Here is a 16,518-nt window from a genome sequence, read left to right on the forward strand (position 1 = left end):
TTATTTGACTGGCAAACTCCCAATATTGCCCTCCAAGTCACCCAACAGGGTGTTATATAGGAGACACCTACAGAGGGTGGCTGAAAGGAGGGTCAGGGCTAAACAGGGATAGAGAAGGTTTCAGTACTGGTGGACTTCACCTCCTGCAATTTCCTGCCCATAAACTTATTGATTCAGGGGCCACTGGTGCCTCACCACAATCATGGAAATACCATGGGAGTAACCTGTGAATGAGAGCTCAAGAGTTTCCAGAGCAGAGCCCCAGAGGTTCAGGGCACAGCATGGATTTATACACTGACAAGGATCTTGTCTCACTAAATAAAACTTACACAGGAAAAGAATTTTAATAGCAGTGGGAACACGACTACAGTGAACAGTTGCAGAAAGCACAGAGTATAAAAGATCAGTATTATGAGAAGTGTATTGCTTCATTTTTTTTCTTCTCTATTTTTGTTAGGTCTGAGTTAATTATTTTTCTCCCAAGAGTACTGGGCACAGCATGAAGTACTAGAATGAGGTGACAGTGACAGTGCAAGTCAAAGGGGCAAAACACCTGAAACTAGACTGAAGATGCTTGGAGGCTGATCCACTGCATGTCAGTAAGATGAGCTGTTTAATCTTCAATGAGATTGGACATCCAGAAAAAAGAGGAAGGTTTCAGGGAATGAGAGAATTGTAAAAAATATGTAAATTTCAAAGGAAAAAATTATACAAAGACAGGGAAATCCCATTACAATATTTGAATGGCATTTGTTGAAATAATGTGTGTAAGCGAGACCTATTACCAGACATTTCAATTACAAGGAGCTGTACACAAAGCATGACCAATTGGAGACATCATTAGGCACCCTACCATTGAAGGGTGTACTTGCACCCAGCAATGGTTACACAGACCCTACCCCCGCCCTTCTATTACCATCTCAGTAAAGTCATCAGTGCAGCTTGCCCGGATTTGTTCAGCAGTCAGGGGGCTATTCAGGGCAAAGGGCTCTTTCAGTCCTCTTTCATTCCTTGCCCTTGTTACTGCATCTCTTAAAGCGAAGAACACGGAGCACCCCAAGAAAAGTCCTGCCTCACCTATTCCCTGAAAAAGAAAAAAAGGTCAAATAGGTGTAGGTTTTGAGCAAATCAGAGGAATATCTGCCATATCAAAAGCAATTTAAAAGTATTTCATCCTTCAGTAAGAAGTTTATTTTAGATTCAGAGGAAGCAAGCATAGATCACATCAAGTCTTCTGATGGCAACTGCTTTCAGTGTGCTAGAAAGGTTGATTTGAAGGCTCAGCTATTGTTTTAGAATCTCTTTGGCTCATTATTAAAATTAAATTTAGAATAATTAGCAGAAAAAAATAAAACAACCCAAACACAGGTACAGTTAAAACTAAGAAACAAAACTTGAACTCTTGGTAATTCCCTGCGGACAAATACCACTGACCTCTGACATCCTCTCCAGTGAGGAAGATTCAGAAGATTCACATTTGTTCCTTACCTCAAAGATAGGCCAAATCCACCCTTATTCCATAGTGCTCTCAGAGTTGTGGTATTGAACATTTTAATCTGAACTGCATTGGGATATTGCAATTGACTCTTACATATCTTCTTGCTAAAATCAGAGAACCAAATATTTTCCCCAACCGTGCTGCATGAAGACACAATCATCCCTTCCTAAAGTGAATTTTAAGGGAGGTGGGTTCACAGAAAAGGATAAAAGTTCTGTTTGAAGAAGGACATTAGTATCAGCAATCTAGATCTGGATCTGCTCCCAACCAGCTATGTTACTCCTTCACCCAGGTGATTTTTTTTTTCATACTAAGAAAGCTTTAAATAATTTTAAAGCATCTTTAATAATAGCCTTTAATAATCTTCATGCTCTTTAATAACGTTTGCTGTAAAATATGCTTTTTCCTTCTATTGTATTGTTCTAGTTGATTATGTTCTAAAAGCATATCAAATACTTGGAACAGATGGAAATTTTCAGAATTACCTTCATCTTGATTTACCATTACTACTTATATGCAACTGGCCAGCATATTTGCTGGTGTAAATTGAAGCAAAGACTATACCAAGTGAATACTTGAGCCAGTCTCCCATATCAATACACACAGAGTCCTAGTTTGTATTGCAAAGCACACCCAAGTAAGCTGCACACTCTCATTGTCATTATAATTTCTCCAACAATTTCTTCAATATTTTTATTCTAACTCTTCAGTTTATCACCACATTTTAGAATATGGTTTTGCAACCAGCTTGCAGCTTCTGTGTATGGTCAGTTAACAAACCCCTAAAATCACTACTTGCAAGCCATGAAAGTGATACAACAGTATCTCACATTGGGTCTTTTCTTATTAGCTTTACTGTCATCAATAAAACAATTTACTGGACACTTGTTTGAAATGCTAAAGAAGAGAAACTGAAAACTTACATATGTTTTATATTGGAGTAATTCCTGTTTGTTCTGGGATCTAAAAATTAGGCCCTATCATGTTTTTCTTACCTTGGATGCATAGATGGCATGAGGATTTTGGGAAGATGACAGCAGGGAAACACAAAACCGTTCTGGAATATCGCAAACAGCAGGGATCTTGTACTGATCTGGACCACAAGTACAGAGGACTCCTTCTGGAGAGTACTTTAATTCCTCCATTGTGTACAGTCCAATGCCTTGAACAAAAGCACCTTCAATCTTTAAATAAGAAAGAAGTAGCATTAAGTAGTCATGTTTGGTTAACTGGGCGAAACTTTGTCAAGAACTGATTTGCATCACTAGTTGTTAGAAAGCTTTTTTCTTTTCTGTTTGACCACTGTGATTCTTCAACATTTTGGGGCAACCACATTGAGAAAAGCTTTCACACTCCTCTCTTATACCTGGGAGGACAAATTCTTTCATGAAGTGATAAGATCTGTGGTCAGTCTGCAATGGATCACGGTCTTCCCCTACTATCAAGGGGGGAAGGCAGGTCAAACAAGTTGGAGACTGCAAATCATAAACAGGATTTAAGTCCAGCAGGTAATAGGCATAGGTACTACACGTTGGTATCACAGGTAACATTCAACCTTCACTGACATCTACAAAGCTCTCACACACTAACTCAAATGGGGCAAGTCTATAAGCAAAAGACCTTCAAATATGATCTATGATTTATAATCTAGTAAGAAATGAATGTTTTCTGAATTATGAGGTACTCTTCATTAAGATAAGGGTACCAGTGTAATAGAAATAAAAAAGCAGAGAATTCTTGGAACGTACCTGTCCTATATCCACAGCTGGATTTATGCTACATCCAACGTCCATAACAATGTCTGTTCTGAGATTCTGTTAATGACATTTGAATTTATATTATTGAGAGAGATGCATGAGGTGGAGGCATTAGAAGACAATGTGGGTTAGAGTAGGCATTCAGTGCAATAACATATACCAGGACAGAGGGCCCTCCATGCACACAATTTTAAAATATTTTCTAATATCCCATTATAAAGCAAAATGGGCTTGTCTCAACTTTAACAGAAGTTTAGCCAGAGACAGCCCTGACAGCTTTTTCCCATTGCAGAAGGAAATACCCATATAAAAGTACAGATAGAGGACATATGATCAGTAATCTATGACATTCAGCTATCCAGACGGTCAATAGCCTGGAAATTGAATATTGCTCTAAGTCGTTTGCAGGGACAGAACAAGTGAAGAGCATGTTAGATGTCAGTCATAGCCAAAGGTGAATACATATGACATTAATATAGATGTGCCATTACTATAGAAGCTGGTTAACCCTGCACAGCTTTCATTCTGCTCCACTGCAATCTGCATTTACACTGTTGATATGTTTACTATCATGTGAAGACAGGTGACTCCCTCATGCAAAACAGGAAGGGTTGTTGGATCAAGCCTCACTCACGGCATTTACAAAACTTCTGTGGCACTCAGTTGTTACCTTGTGATCTCCTGTTAGACAGTTAATTTCAACCTCTGAACAAGCAGCTCCATAAAGAAAATACGTGAATGGCTGTCCTTCCCCTTTCTCCCAATCCATGTATTCATTGTAACCTCTGATGGAAGAAACAAAGTCCACAAGTAGAAAACTGATGGCAGTTTGCATTATAACAAAGCAGAGGAGCATATAAAAGTTTGAAACCACTCGTGAAATCGAAAGTATTAAAATCTCCAGAGAAATCTTATTTAAAGGGTCAGAACTCTGAAGTTCCATGAAATCCTACAGAGCACTGGAAGTTTCAGTTTGATGCATCTGGTATTTATATGATTTTTATCAGACAAGCAAGATATTTCAGATCAGGAGAGTCTATAACCAGCATAATCCTAGAAATATACTAAAAAAAACCACAGTAATCAAAGACAGAGTAAAAATGTAAAGTAATGGTTGCTGAGGTAATAGCACATAAGGGAATTTAGGAAAAGGGAGAAAAACTTGTCAGGATCTATGAAAGACTGGTTTATAAGAGATACATGGAAGAGTTAATTACAGAAATAGCCTACAGAATGAGAGAGTTAAAACAGGAATCTTGAAATAAAGGTGTAATTACTTAGAAGCGAGTGGGACTAACTGAGGAGACCAGAGTAGTCAGGACAGAAAGGATAAGTTCAAAGGGCACAAGGGGAGAGTAAAATGCAGTATCTCCCAATCATGTGAGGTTTGTGACTAAGGCATATTTTCCACTACATATGACTGAAATGTCTTTGCTGAGCATATCCAAAATTATACTACATTAAGCAAATATAGTATAGAACCATGTATGGAAAAAGGGGTACACACAATCCACACATTCAACTTCTCATAACCCATCTCCCTCAGCTGCCTTTGAGATTCTTGGAAGTAGAGAATATGACTGGATAAGAACAGGATCAATATAGGATATCAGACTCAGGGATCTGCAGGTGTTTTGTGACACCATTAAATATCAATAGCAACGATGACTGTTGTTCATTACTTCGGGGATATTAACTTTCCTAAAGGGCTGCATAAGCAGAAAACATACTTGAACAGACTTAACTGCAGGAAGGGACTTTTTTTGGCATTTCTTGGCATTTTCAATATGTCAGGGTTTGCAAAGTGCCTCTTCGAACTTACTCCAGACTGCCTGAAGACCTGAAAAGTTGCTATTGATAAGTAGGAAATACTGGTGGAGGGAGAGAAGATAAAAGGCACACCTGAGTTATAGCATGGGAATTTTTCCTTTCTGGTTCTTTATAAACACGGTAAGAGAATTCAAAGAAAGAGGGACCATGACTCCAAAACCAGGGTCAGCCAGCAACTTCACTTCTCATGTGAGCACTAAGTCCCTGGCTTTCAGTTAGTGCTGAATCATGGCATCTGATTCTGGAGTTAGTTAAAAAGAACCAACATAAGCCTTCTGCTAAACTAAACCAGATATTTTAAACTCTCCTTCCTCTAAGGAGAAATAACCTTAGGGCTCAGATCTAGAATTAAATGGGTTTATTCTTTGTCATAAGTGCACCTGGTTTCCAGTTACAGGTGTGTCCTGGATAAATATTTTAATGCTGCCACTGTTCTTCCTGTCATGCAACTCAGTGTGATCATGTTTGGTGACAAAATTGTAAATAATCTGTAGTATGATATTTTGTAGTTTATAGCAACACAACCTCCAGTAAATAAACTGCATTCCCTTTTGCATACCCACTGTTACAGGCAGCAGTCACTTCATTGGTACTGTCTGGTTTGCTAATGGCCAAATCGTGGCACAAACTATTCTTTTAATACTTTCTAGAGAGTCCTCATAGGGCTAGTCATAAATTAATACCTAAACTTTATTCTTCCAACTCCCCATATATCAGATAATTACATAAAACATAAGATGAGCCATTAGCAAGAACTGTAGGGCAGGATCTTGTATTTACACCATTGGTTATCTTCAGAAATCAGTCTAACCTATGCATTTTTAAGGAACAAAATATTTTACCTAAAGTAGCCAGTAGCTGAAAGACTCACACTCTGTTTGAAAGCTTCTTTAATCTGTAAAATATAGCAGTGCTTGTGTTAAACCAAGGAAGGAGTCAAGAAGGAACACAGCGTACATATATTTACTTTGTTTACATATATACACTTATTTACATATGTTTACTTAAAACCCAAACAGTAAAAATTGTAAAGAAAGGAAGACTAGCTGAGTTAAGCATGTTTAGCTGCACATGGTGCCTAATACTGTAGAACTAAACCCCACTTGGATGAACAATCTGAATTCTTTTGGCAATACAATAAGGAATATGCCTGTCAACAGTGGTGGTGTTGCAGAATCTTTATTACTGGTAATGCCACAGTCAGAAAGGGCCCTGCTCCATTTTTCTGCCCCAGTTTAATAGAAATGGGTCCTCTTTGTCAGCTGAACAGATCTGGTTGATAAGTCACTGATTATATTGGGTCATCTGACCACAGGCACGTGCAACCTTTTGCTCTTCTTCAGTGAACTGCCTTTATCTTAGCCCACTGAGCTGTGGGGGGTTTTCCATCTTATTTTCTTCCCCTGCCTTCCTGAGCAGGTGAGTGTCAGACCTGGAGTCCAGCCAAGGTCAAATCACCACACAAGCATAAAAGATCTGCATGACCTATTTGCACAAAAATGACAGTTTTTCAAGAGAAATATTTTTTGTGAAGTTCTTCCAGTGGTAAAAATGACCTGATTATACTAAAATCCATTGTAATAGATTTGTTATTTGGATATTGCACTGGCAATATTTAGATGTTGCACTAGCAATAAATCTAACAGTTATCTGCCACATAGTCACTTATGCCTGGCTGAGAATCTTCTCTTGACTACCCTGCTACAGGTCAAACAACCTGTTTTTAGAGTTTTTAACTTTAGGATTATTATTATTATTATTAATAGGCTGAGCAGACTTATAGGCCGCAATACATATACCACAGTTTCTGCAAGCATTCAAACACCTTCAGTAGGATTCACATGTCTTACCCAATCATTCCAGGGCCCTTTGGGGTTCTTGTTGATGATCGGCTGCAGGCGTTTCAGGAGAGTTTGGCAAGCATCCTGGTGAGAATTCAGGAGAATATAACACAAAATTAACGCAGATACATTTGGTACTATTTCAGATATGTTCTACTTATTACTTGATTAGTATGTGCTTTATTGTCACCTTAGTTTGAAAAAAATATGGTAGGAGGAGTAATTTTAACTGCATAGACATAAAGCTTATAAAGAGCTAAGTTCCAAGGGCTGGAATCTGCATAAATCAGTAGATCTCAAACAGGAACAGGGTACAAGATTTGTGTGTATAACTTAGTTTAGTTAAGTTTTTCAGATGAAACAAGGATTTTGCCTTTTTGGGAAAGCTCAGATCATATTCTGAAAACTCATATGCACCATTACCGAGAAACTGTTAAGCCTGTTTTTTTAAAGTAAATATTACTCTTTACCTTCACAGCCATGCCATTGACATCAGTCCCTGCAGATCCGACTGAGGCACATGCATTGGGAACAGTTGTGGTGCTCGTTTCACAGAAGTGAATACATGACATGGGGATGTTCAATTCCCGACTAGCAACCTGTTTCAGGAAGAACAACATATTCTTCTCTGTTTTAGAACTGATCTAAACACTCTAGCAATTCCCCAGGACTTGCTAAAAGTCAGCAATACCAGCAAACATAGAGTTTCACAAGTTCTCTTCCCATCTCCAGCTGCAATCATTCTGTCCACTTTTTCAGTACAAAGACACAGAAAAGAAGGGCAATGTTGTAGCTGTACTCAGACTCTGGATTGAGACTCTGAAGTCCATAATTCATTCCTGATTTTGCTGCTTATACCCTCTATGACTTTGGGCAAATTATGCAAGCCCAGATCGCAAGCTTTCACTGACTTGATAAATATCTTTACAGATCTGTCTCTCAGTTGTCCATTAACATATTTTATCTCCTTGACTATACACTAATCTGAACACCAGCTGCCTTTGTCACCATGGGTTTTCCGGGATCAGCCCCAAAAATCTTATTTCTAATATGCCTCTTCACATGCTATTAGAAAAACATAAAACAAACAGCCTGGGTATTTTTTCCTGTTGTCTGTATGACTCTTGACAGGGGTGCATTAGTTTTGTAGCTTCATCAATGTAAAGAAACAGTGGCTATGCTGATAAAGAAACTGTCCTACTGGTACACTAACTAACCAAAAATAAAACCTTTACACTGTTCATCTGCATGACAGATAAAGCACAAGGTATTATTCGTTTGGATCATTTGTTACCTGGATCATTTTTGTATGAATACCCTGTCCCATTTCAATTCCACCATGTGTCAGAAGCACAGACCCATCAGTATAAATATGAACCAGTGCTGCAGCCTAAAAAAAAAACAAAATCAAGATCAGATTCATGAGAAATGTGTTCTATATGTAATGAATTAATGAATAAAATAAAGGACAAAGTTTTGCTTTTAAATAAATGCAAAATTTGGAATGCTAACTGCTGCACTTCCTCTACAGTGAACTTCAAAAGAAAAAGATACAAATCCTTGGAGGTCTGCTTTTTCTGTTGCTAGAGCCTGAAATAAACCAACACCTGGCAACAGTATCTCAATCATTTCAAAAGAAGCTGAAGGACCTCCTTCACTAATGGCTGTATGTGCAAATTCCTGCAAGTTCCATTTTCTCTCTCATTGATGTCTGAGAGCCTTGGACACAGGTATTTCTACTGCACAGGTTGGGCAGGCTGTCAGCATTAGACACAACAATAAGATTCTGGATGACATTTTCCTCCTGGACTCAGCTGGAAGTAGCACTGTAGACAATAAAGATCCTGTGACTTTAATCTTGAACAGACAGAGCCAGTTTGATATGACATAGGGCAGTCAGTTAATGTTCAACTGATAGAATGCTGTCTGTTTTGGAAGAACTGGACCTTTACATTAAAAAACCCCCACAAAGACCAAAAACACTACTGTCCTTTTTTAAACTTAGTCTTTGATGACATCAAAGGGTTAAGTGTCTAAGAACAGCATCCCATAGTACCTCCATGGTCAGAAGGAGTAAGCTCAGAGCTGTTTCTAGAGTGGAAGACTTAAACAATGAACATTTTGCAATCAGTCTTGAAAAACTTTTTGTAAAATGTTCAACTCATCTACTCCAACACTGCATCACAATAGATGGGTCTAGTCTTTAAGTAGGCAGGGTCCAAGCTGCCTGGGTCTTGACAACCAAACAGCTTTGATCTCAGTTTGAAGAGAGCTAGAATCTAGTGTAGCCTCTTTAGGGAACAACCATTAGGAAGATGATCATTTTCCAGAAGTTGAAAGGTAACACATCCAAACATAAAGCAACTGTAATCGTCTATGGATAAAATGCTTAGCTCACTTGTCTTCAAGGAACTTCACCTGAGAAAGATGACGCATACCCATTCCAAATGGATACTTCATCGGTACAATGGCAATCCCTCTCTTCTTCCAGTGATTTTGTTTGTTAAATTCATTGACAGCTGTTTTCCTACTGTAGTATGCAGATTTCTCCATACATTCATTCCAACACCGTATTAAGTTCTGTGGATCAAGTTCTTGTTTGAAGTGTGTCTGCTCATTCTTCTTATACATATTTATTTCCCTAATCTGAAAAAGTGAAATTAACAGCTATCACACAATCCTGCTAAAGGCAAACTGACCATCTGGGGGGAATAGAAGAGAACAAGAACATCTTGTATGCTTTTTAAACAACTACTAGTTAGGTTCAATTTAAAAGAATTGAACAACCAGACATTGATTTTAAAAAATATGAATTTTAGAAAAAATTATGTTAGACTTAGAAAAGACTTGTTCAAAGAACTGAGCTAATTTAAAGGGTTTAAGTTTCCAATCACATAGACTTGGTTTCAGGAGACAAGATGCCTTCATTTCGTCACCTTTTCTGGTGATAAACCAGTTTTGTCGGCAACTTCTGTTATCCAAGTTTCTGTCACCAATCCTGACTGAGGAAAGCCAAACCCTCGGAATGCTACGTTTGATGGCAAGTTTGTTTTGCAGACATAAGCCCAGCATCTCAAGTTGGGAATCTTGTATGCATTGTCCATTTTTAATAAGGATACTTCTGCCACCTGAGAAAGGGGACAAACAGGTCCAGCTTAATGTCAGAACACAGTGCTGCTTCAAATTCACATTTAAGTCTTCCTCATCTCATATAAAGCCCTTGACTTAAGACAATTATCTTTAAAACTGGGTTTCTGGCAATCACTGGTAGTAAGAGTATTCATGCACACTTTCAGACTTATGCAGCAGATTAGTTTATAGTTCTTTTTCTGATACAGAACAGAGCTGATGTAACTAGCAGCTGAGCACTAAAATAAATATTAAAATACTAAAGAATATTTTGATGTCTCATGAAGAAGTCACTGACTCTCTTCAGTGTTTAGCAGAATGGCAAATCTAAGCCTTTATTCCTATTTTTCCCACTGAGCTTTAAATAATAAATTTCAAAACATTTCTACATAGAAAGAACTGAAGATAGTTTTGCTGTAATAACTGTGCACATGAATAATGCCATATACCCTTTCACTGAGAAAATGTAAGTTGAAATGTTACTTGCAGAATATTTTTTAAAAAGTATTTTTTTAAAATTATCACAACTTTTATGGACTTCAGATAAAGTATTTGTATGGAGATGATCAATCTTTGGAGCATTACTGATAAGTCAGAGTGAAAATGATATATTGTTACAGTACAGCTCACAGCTACACAGATGTCTCTTCTCAGAAATGTCTATTCTAATTTTGGTGCAATCATACAGTGTTAAAACATGTTATAACTGTAACTGAACAATAACCAAATTAAGCATAAATTACTACTATTCAACACCCATGCTGGAAGACCAGGCTCGTTATGATGAGCATCAAAGCATCTTGGCTCACTCTGGGGCTGGCTCCCAGAAAATAAGGTCCTTTCTAAAGAAGGACTAAATCCCAAAACACTGTCTTGGGGACACACAGATAACACACACTATCAGAAAAAAAAGACAACCATTTGGTAAAGTTTGCAATTTTATATCCAATAAACCTATTTCTCCTCTTAAAAGTGTTGAATTATTATTGCTGTAATAGTAGCAAGAAATGGAATCACACACTTGGCCAGTGCTTACTAATCTAATTAATCAGGAAGCAATGTTAGAGAGTCAGATTGTTATCACGTGTGTTATTCCAGTTACAGTGGAAAGGTTACTCAATTGGTTATCCCTGCTAGGTCCCACCAGCTTCACTGTATCATTGTAGAACTCCATCTAAAGATGGTTCTGACATGATCTGCATTAATGCACGTGCTTCTAATCATTGTGGCTACTAAAACCTGGCCACAGAAACCCAATAATACAATATGGAAAGGTTAAACTAGTTTGTGTAGATTCTTCTAACAACCCACAGTCCCTACACCAAAGGTCTGTATGATGAATAATACATGTGCAGGGAATTTGACTTTCATGATTTTCCAGCCCATGATTCCTCCATATTTTAAGATTTGTGAGTGTAAACTCCTTACCACGACAGATTCATCAGGAGTACATCCTCCATTAATGTAATATTTGGCATCCACAGCTCTGATCCTACCATCATTCATGAAACCAACCTAGAAGGATCAACAGGAACCTATTTAGATTCTGGCATTAATTTCTTAAGTGCTTGTACATTTTGAAAAATGGGCACAACCCACACCGTTAGAATCCTACAGCTCTATTAATTTCTGGGCAGCATTCACTGAAACTACAGAAGGGCAAGGGAGAAAGTATGGTTTCTAAGATACTGGCTTTCCCACCTGGCATCAGTGACCTGTGTGTAGGTACAGCAGATACTAAGCAGCATCAGCCCATTGGGAAAGGAAGGAGCAGGGATGCCCAGTGGCTCCCTGTGCATTGCCTGAGATAGATGGCGAGTGTCACCCAGGAATGTTCACTGTAGATAAAGTCAAATCCCACTCTAACAAAATAAGAATAGTGTCTGGCAGATGGAGTATGACATTTGTTTTTATTAATAAAGAAATGTTATCTTTATCTCACATCCCTCTTTCCACCTGTTGCCACTAACAGCTCCTGAATTCTCAACATGAGCTACAGCTCATTTTCAACTTTAGGGAAGCATCTTACAAAACCTCTCTTACTTTACCTATGTAGTATGTCACACAATTTGGTATGGTACTTATATAGAACTTGTTCAGCATAACTTGCTTAACATTACCAGCTAAATTTGCTGAAGCCTGAGGCTGCAAGCTGTGAAGTTTTACCTAATATGTTGAACTTTTATGTAGTTAATAAAATAAGGCCTTAGAACCAGTTCAAGCTGAAAGATAAGGAAGTTACAATCTCTAGCAGAGGCTGCAGCCTTAGAGAAACAAATGACCCAGTTAGAGAAAATTAAAGAACCCAATAAAGAATGTGAAGACCCCAGACCTTTAATATTACTCTTGGTCTGAACTGTCATGTGAGGGGTGGGGAACTTAGACTGAAAGGGTATAATTGCCCAGGAATTAAATTGTTCAGGCCCCTCTTTGGAGGCACCCAGGCTTGAGCTGTAGTGCTATTAACAAGAGGTGCTGTTACAGAGGAATCTTTCAGCTTATCAGTTCAGCAGAAACTGGGAGTCAAACCCTGTTATGATGGCTGGCATGTGCAACTTCAGTGACAAGTAGAGACAGAAAAGAAGGAAGAAATTATCCTAATGAATAGTTATGACTGACGACAGAGCATGAGCAGGGAAAAGATTAATTTCTTCCATAGGATGAGTTTTCCTGCATAACAGTGTTCCTGTGAAAAATTAGCTGCTTCTTTATGTGGATCTAACCATATGGACAGTTTAAAATAAACCACTGCAGCACGAATCTGAGCTGGGTTAGCTTCCTGCTCCCAGAGAGAGAGACAGAAAGGGCTATAAAAGGAAAAGAACGTGAAGGAACTAGAAAAAAAAACCAACCCAAGACAAAACCCTGAGGAGACAGAGGCAGAAGCAGAGAAGGTTTGTACAGCAACTTTATCACTTGGTTCCCTGGCGAGTAGTTTTGTTTTAAATTTGAATTGGTTATACCATTTATCACTAATAGAACACCATAGCCAGTAACACTGAAATCCTTGTTCACAGAATATAGGTGGGTATTTTTTCACTGAATTCTCGTGGGACTCACTTTATATTTAGCAACGAAAGGGTGTCGGCCTCCCATGATTAACATATCGTCTCCTCGGCTCAGAACAAGACGCACTGCTCTGCTGGTTCTAAATCCAAAAAAAGGTAAAATTTCAGTTAAAATAAGGAATGTTATTAATAAGATGGCTACAGCTATTCATCATGGATCCATATCTAGCCGTGCATATAAACATGCATTTGGATTAAACTTAACTTTAATAAGCTGAAATACACGCTTAAACCTATGTCCAGAGTTCATATTTTTCACATTTACAATCAGGTCAGAATTTTCATTTAATCTCTTGAATGTCAAGAAGATAACTCAGTGCAAACTACTTCTGAAAAAAGTATTTCCATGTTAAGTGTTAGTCACCTCTTAGCTATTCAGGATCATAATGAAACAGAGAGTCTTGGATTAAAACCAAAACATGAACAATAATAAACTTTGGGAAAGGAGAAAGCATTTTAGCCAAAATACAAAGCCTGTTCACCCCATTTTCTCTTCATATCTGAATACACATGTCCTGCACTTACTTGTTTGCTGCCACTGCAGCAACTGACGCCAGTAAGCCAGTTCTCAGAAGTTTCCCACCAAAAGCTCCACCAACTCGTTTGACATGGCACATGATCCTGTTGGCCGGAACACCTAAACTTGCAGCTACCATCTCCTGTAAAACCAGTTTAAATATTTTATGCCAACTCAATCTAAGCCTGAAAGTTGGGTTCTCAACTAGAAGCCTTCTCTAGAAAAGGATTCCATAGGTGTTTCTATTTATTTATCAGATGAACATAATTCTTCCTATACCCTAGGTTAGAAAGCAAAGAAAGAATAACAACACTCAGCAGAGTGTTTGCATTTAAAATCTTTACCATGAAGACTGTGAAAGAAGAAATGAAGAAGAAATCTGGCAAGAAATGAAAGATAATACTCTTGGATTTCATTTTATAAACAGTAAGAACCTTTGGGGGTAATAAAAATTGATTAGTATAGAGTTTTTATTATTTTTATTACTAAGAGAAATTTTAGTTTTATTTAAAACAATTTTATTTTAATAATGCGTGGTCTTCTAGTATCAGGAGTGGTTTTGCTTCAAATCACTTTCTGAAACACAAAGTTCTTCATGCTACTTGGCTACTGGCAATATAATAAAAATGCAAATTATAAAAGAAGTTGAACTGGACTTTGAACACAAAATCCAGTGCTGAGTCTGAAATACCATCAGTTTCATGCACTACAGCTACTGCTATGAAGACCACAAGCTGTCAGCTTTACTTTACCATTTACCATCATGAACATGATCAGAGTGCTAGAACACCTCTCCTATGAAGAAAGACTGAGAGGAGGGGGAAGAGAGGCCTCCAGGGAGACTTTAATGTAGTTTTTCAATATATAAATGGGGTTTACAAGAAACTGAGAAAGGCACTTTTTAGCAAAGATTGTATTGAACAGAACTTAAAAAGCTCTGCTGTCACAAGTCGAACAACTTTCTCTGAGAAAGTTCTGTGTTACCTGAATAATTGCTGGATGCTGTGTTGACACATATACATCCATTTCTTTATCCTCTCCTTTTGGGACAGCAAGCACACTCTGAGTCTCCATGTAAAAGTGTTTCTGTCCCCCAATGCTAATCTCCCCTGATCAAAAGAGAAAAACACAAGTGAAAAACACAAGGGAAAAGGGCAGAAGAAATGAACAAGAGAAAAACTAACAGCCCATCATCATGTAAGTTACAGTAATCCATGTCAAGTCCTCTGATACTCCTAATGTGAAGGAACATTATTTAAAATAAAAACATGAATTAAACTCCTTGTAGGAATAAATTTGTCTTGTTCCAGTAGCAGCAACAGAACTGGATTAAGAGCAGAACAATATTGCCTACAAGTGGTCACAGCAACAACTAAAATATCGATAAATTTAACAAGGCATGGACACACTGGACCAGGTCAAGAAGGCGGCCACCAAGATGATCAGGGGGCTGAACCACAGGATGTATAAGGAGAAGTCAAGAGAGCTGGATTTACTAATCCATAAGGAGAGAAGGGTTAAGAAGAATCTTACTGCTGTTGACAACTACCTAGATTGTTCTCAGAGATGCACAACAGAAGAGGCAATGAACACACAAAACTCCAACTAGATATAAGAAAAAAATCAGCATGAAAGTGGTGATATGTTGGAACAGGTGCCTACAGGGGTTGTATAATCTCTATCTTTGAAGATATTAAGAACCTGACTGGACATGGCCCTTAATAACCTGCTTTAACCAGATTTGCTTTAAGCAGGAGGTGAGACTAAACTTCCAGCTTAATTATTCTGTGAATTTTTTCAAGGACAGAGGATGCAAAAAGCTTGAATGTAGTAGCAGGACAACAAGGTTTAATCACAATGTCCTCTAAGTGACTAGGAGCTTTCTCAGGCCTAGTGACCATATAGAAAACAGGTAGAACTGGGACTTGAAGAGCAGACAGACAAACCCAAATACTGTCAACCAAAAACTTCTCACCAAATGTATTCTGCAGTTACCTTCAATTATATTATCAACAGTTTCAAATGCCTGATCAACATTTCCTTGTTCTAATTTTCTTTTTGGCTCAAAGTATGAGTTGTGCTTTATAGCTTCCTGCAATGGAGGAAAAGAGAAATATGTTTTTCTAAGCATTTCTAAGGTTCTCAGCTTGTTGCAACATTTGAGTCTTAGGACAAAAATAATTTTCAACCACATCACCCAAAGAGTGATGCCATTAAGAGGGGAAGAAATCACAAGGACTTAATAAAAGTGGAATCTATAAAGTACAATTTGCTTTATTTCTAGTAAGACTCCAGGGGACTTTCAATTCTAATGAAATATTAATAAAATTTGCCAGTCTTGAAACAGAGACTACTTCTACTTTCTCTATCAGAAAGACTGTTCTGTTATACCACACACAAGTGATGGAAATAAACTGTGAAGTGACTACCAGAACTAATGCTGGCTCCCTGCAAATGTGCCTTTTTTCTTGCTTCTACTCGTCTCTTTAATCCAGCATAAACCCATTTTCCTTATGACTCTCACATTATATTTCTAAAATGTTCTACATCCCTAACATATTTCCCTTCACATTTCCCCAATAATTCCTGTCTCCAGCTTAGCCTGCAAGGCAACAGATAAAAATGCTACAGATAATCAGGAACTGACTGTTCAGCCAATATACAAATGCTGACTGACCAGCTGGTAGCTCCCCAAAAAAATGTTAAACGACCAGCATATTCATTGCCTTTTCCTCACTAGAAACACTAAAAGAGTTTTGCATTTTGACGTTTATTATTGTGAAACTTGTGGAACCTTAATACTTTTGAGACTGTTCTCTCTATCACAAGTGGTCAAAATTAGACAAAATGTTGAAAATTTTTTCTAGGGAGACACTCA

At 37.9% G+C, this 16,518-nt stretch overlaps 1 protein-coding gene across 1 annotated transcript in view; it reads right to left on the bottom strand.

Moving 5' to 3' along the window:
• Positions 1 to 16,518, bottom strand: part of AOX1 (aldehyde oxidase 1) — a 38,196-nt gene that overhangs the window by 1,800 nt on the left and 19,878 nt on the right. Inside the window, exons 20-34 of the mRNA XM_071562463.1 lie at positions 15,636 to 15,732; positions 14,625 to 14,749; positions 13,649 to 13,782; positions 13,116 to 13,203; positions 11,484 to 11,570; positions 9,863 to 10,054; positions 9,345 to 9,572; positions 8,221 to 8,316; positions 7,397 to 7,525; positions 6,936 to 7,010; positions 5,928 to 5,980; positions 3,926 to 4,040; positions 3,247 to 3,312; positions 2,494 to 2,682; positions 917 to 1,084 (exon numbers count right to left, since the gene is read on the bottom strand). Coding sequence (XP_071418564.1) covers positions 917 to 1,084; positions 2,494 to 2,682; positions 3,247 to 3,312; positions 3,926 to 4,040; positions 5,928 to 5,980; positions 6,936 to 7,010; positions 7,397 to 7,525; positions 8,221 to 8,316; positions 9,345 to 9,572; positions 9,863 to 10,054; positions 11,484 to 11,570; positions 13,116 to 13,203; positions 13,649 to 13,782; positions 14,625 to 14,749; positions 15,636 to 15,732 — 1,842 coding nt within the window. The remainder of the gene's footprint in view (positions 1 to 916; positions 1,085 to 2,493; positions 2,683 to 3,246; positions 3,313 to 3,925; positions 4,041 to 5,927; positions 5,981 to 6,935; positions 7,011 to 7,396; positions 7,526 to 8,220; positions 8,317 to 9,344; positions 9,573 to 9,862; positions 10,055 to 11,483; positions 11,571 to 13,115; positions 13,204 to 13,648; positions 13,783 to 14,624; positions 14,750 to 15,635; positions 15,733 to 16,518) is intronic.

This window comes from Pithys albifrons, chromosome 8 (genome assembly GCF_047495875.1).
Source record: "Pithys albifrons albifrons isolate INPA30051 chromosome 8, PitAlb_v1, whole genome shotgun sequence".
NCBI classification, from domain to species: Eukaryota; Metazoa; Chordata; class Aves; order Passeriformes; family Thamnophilidae; genus Pithys; species Pithys albifrons.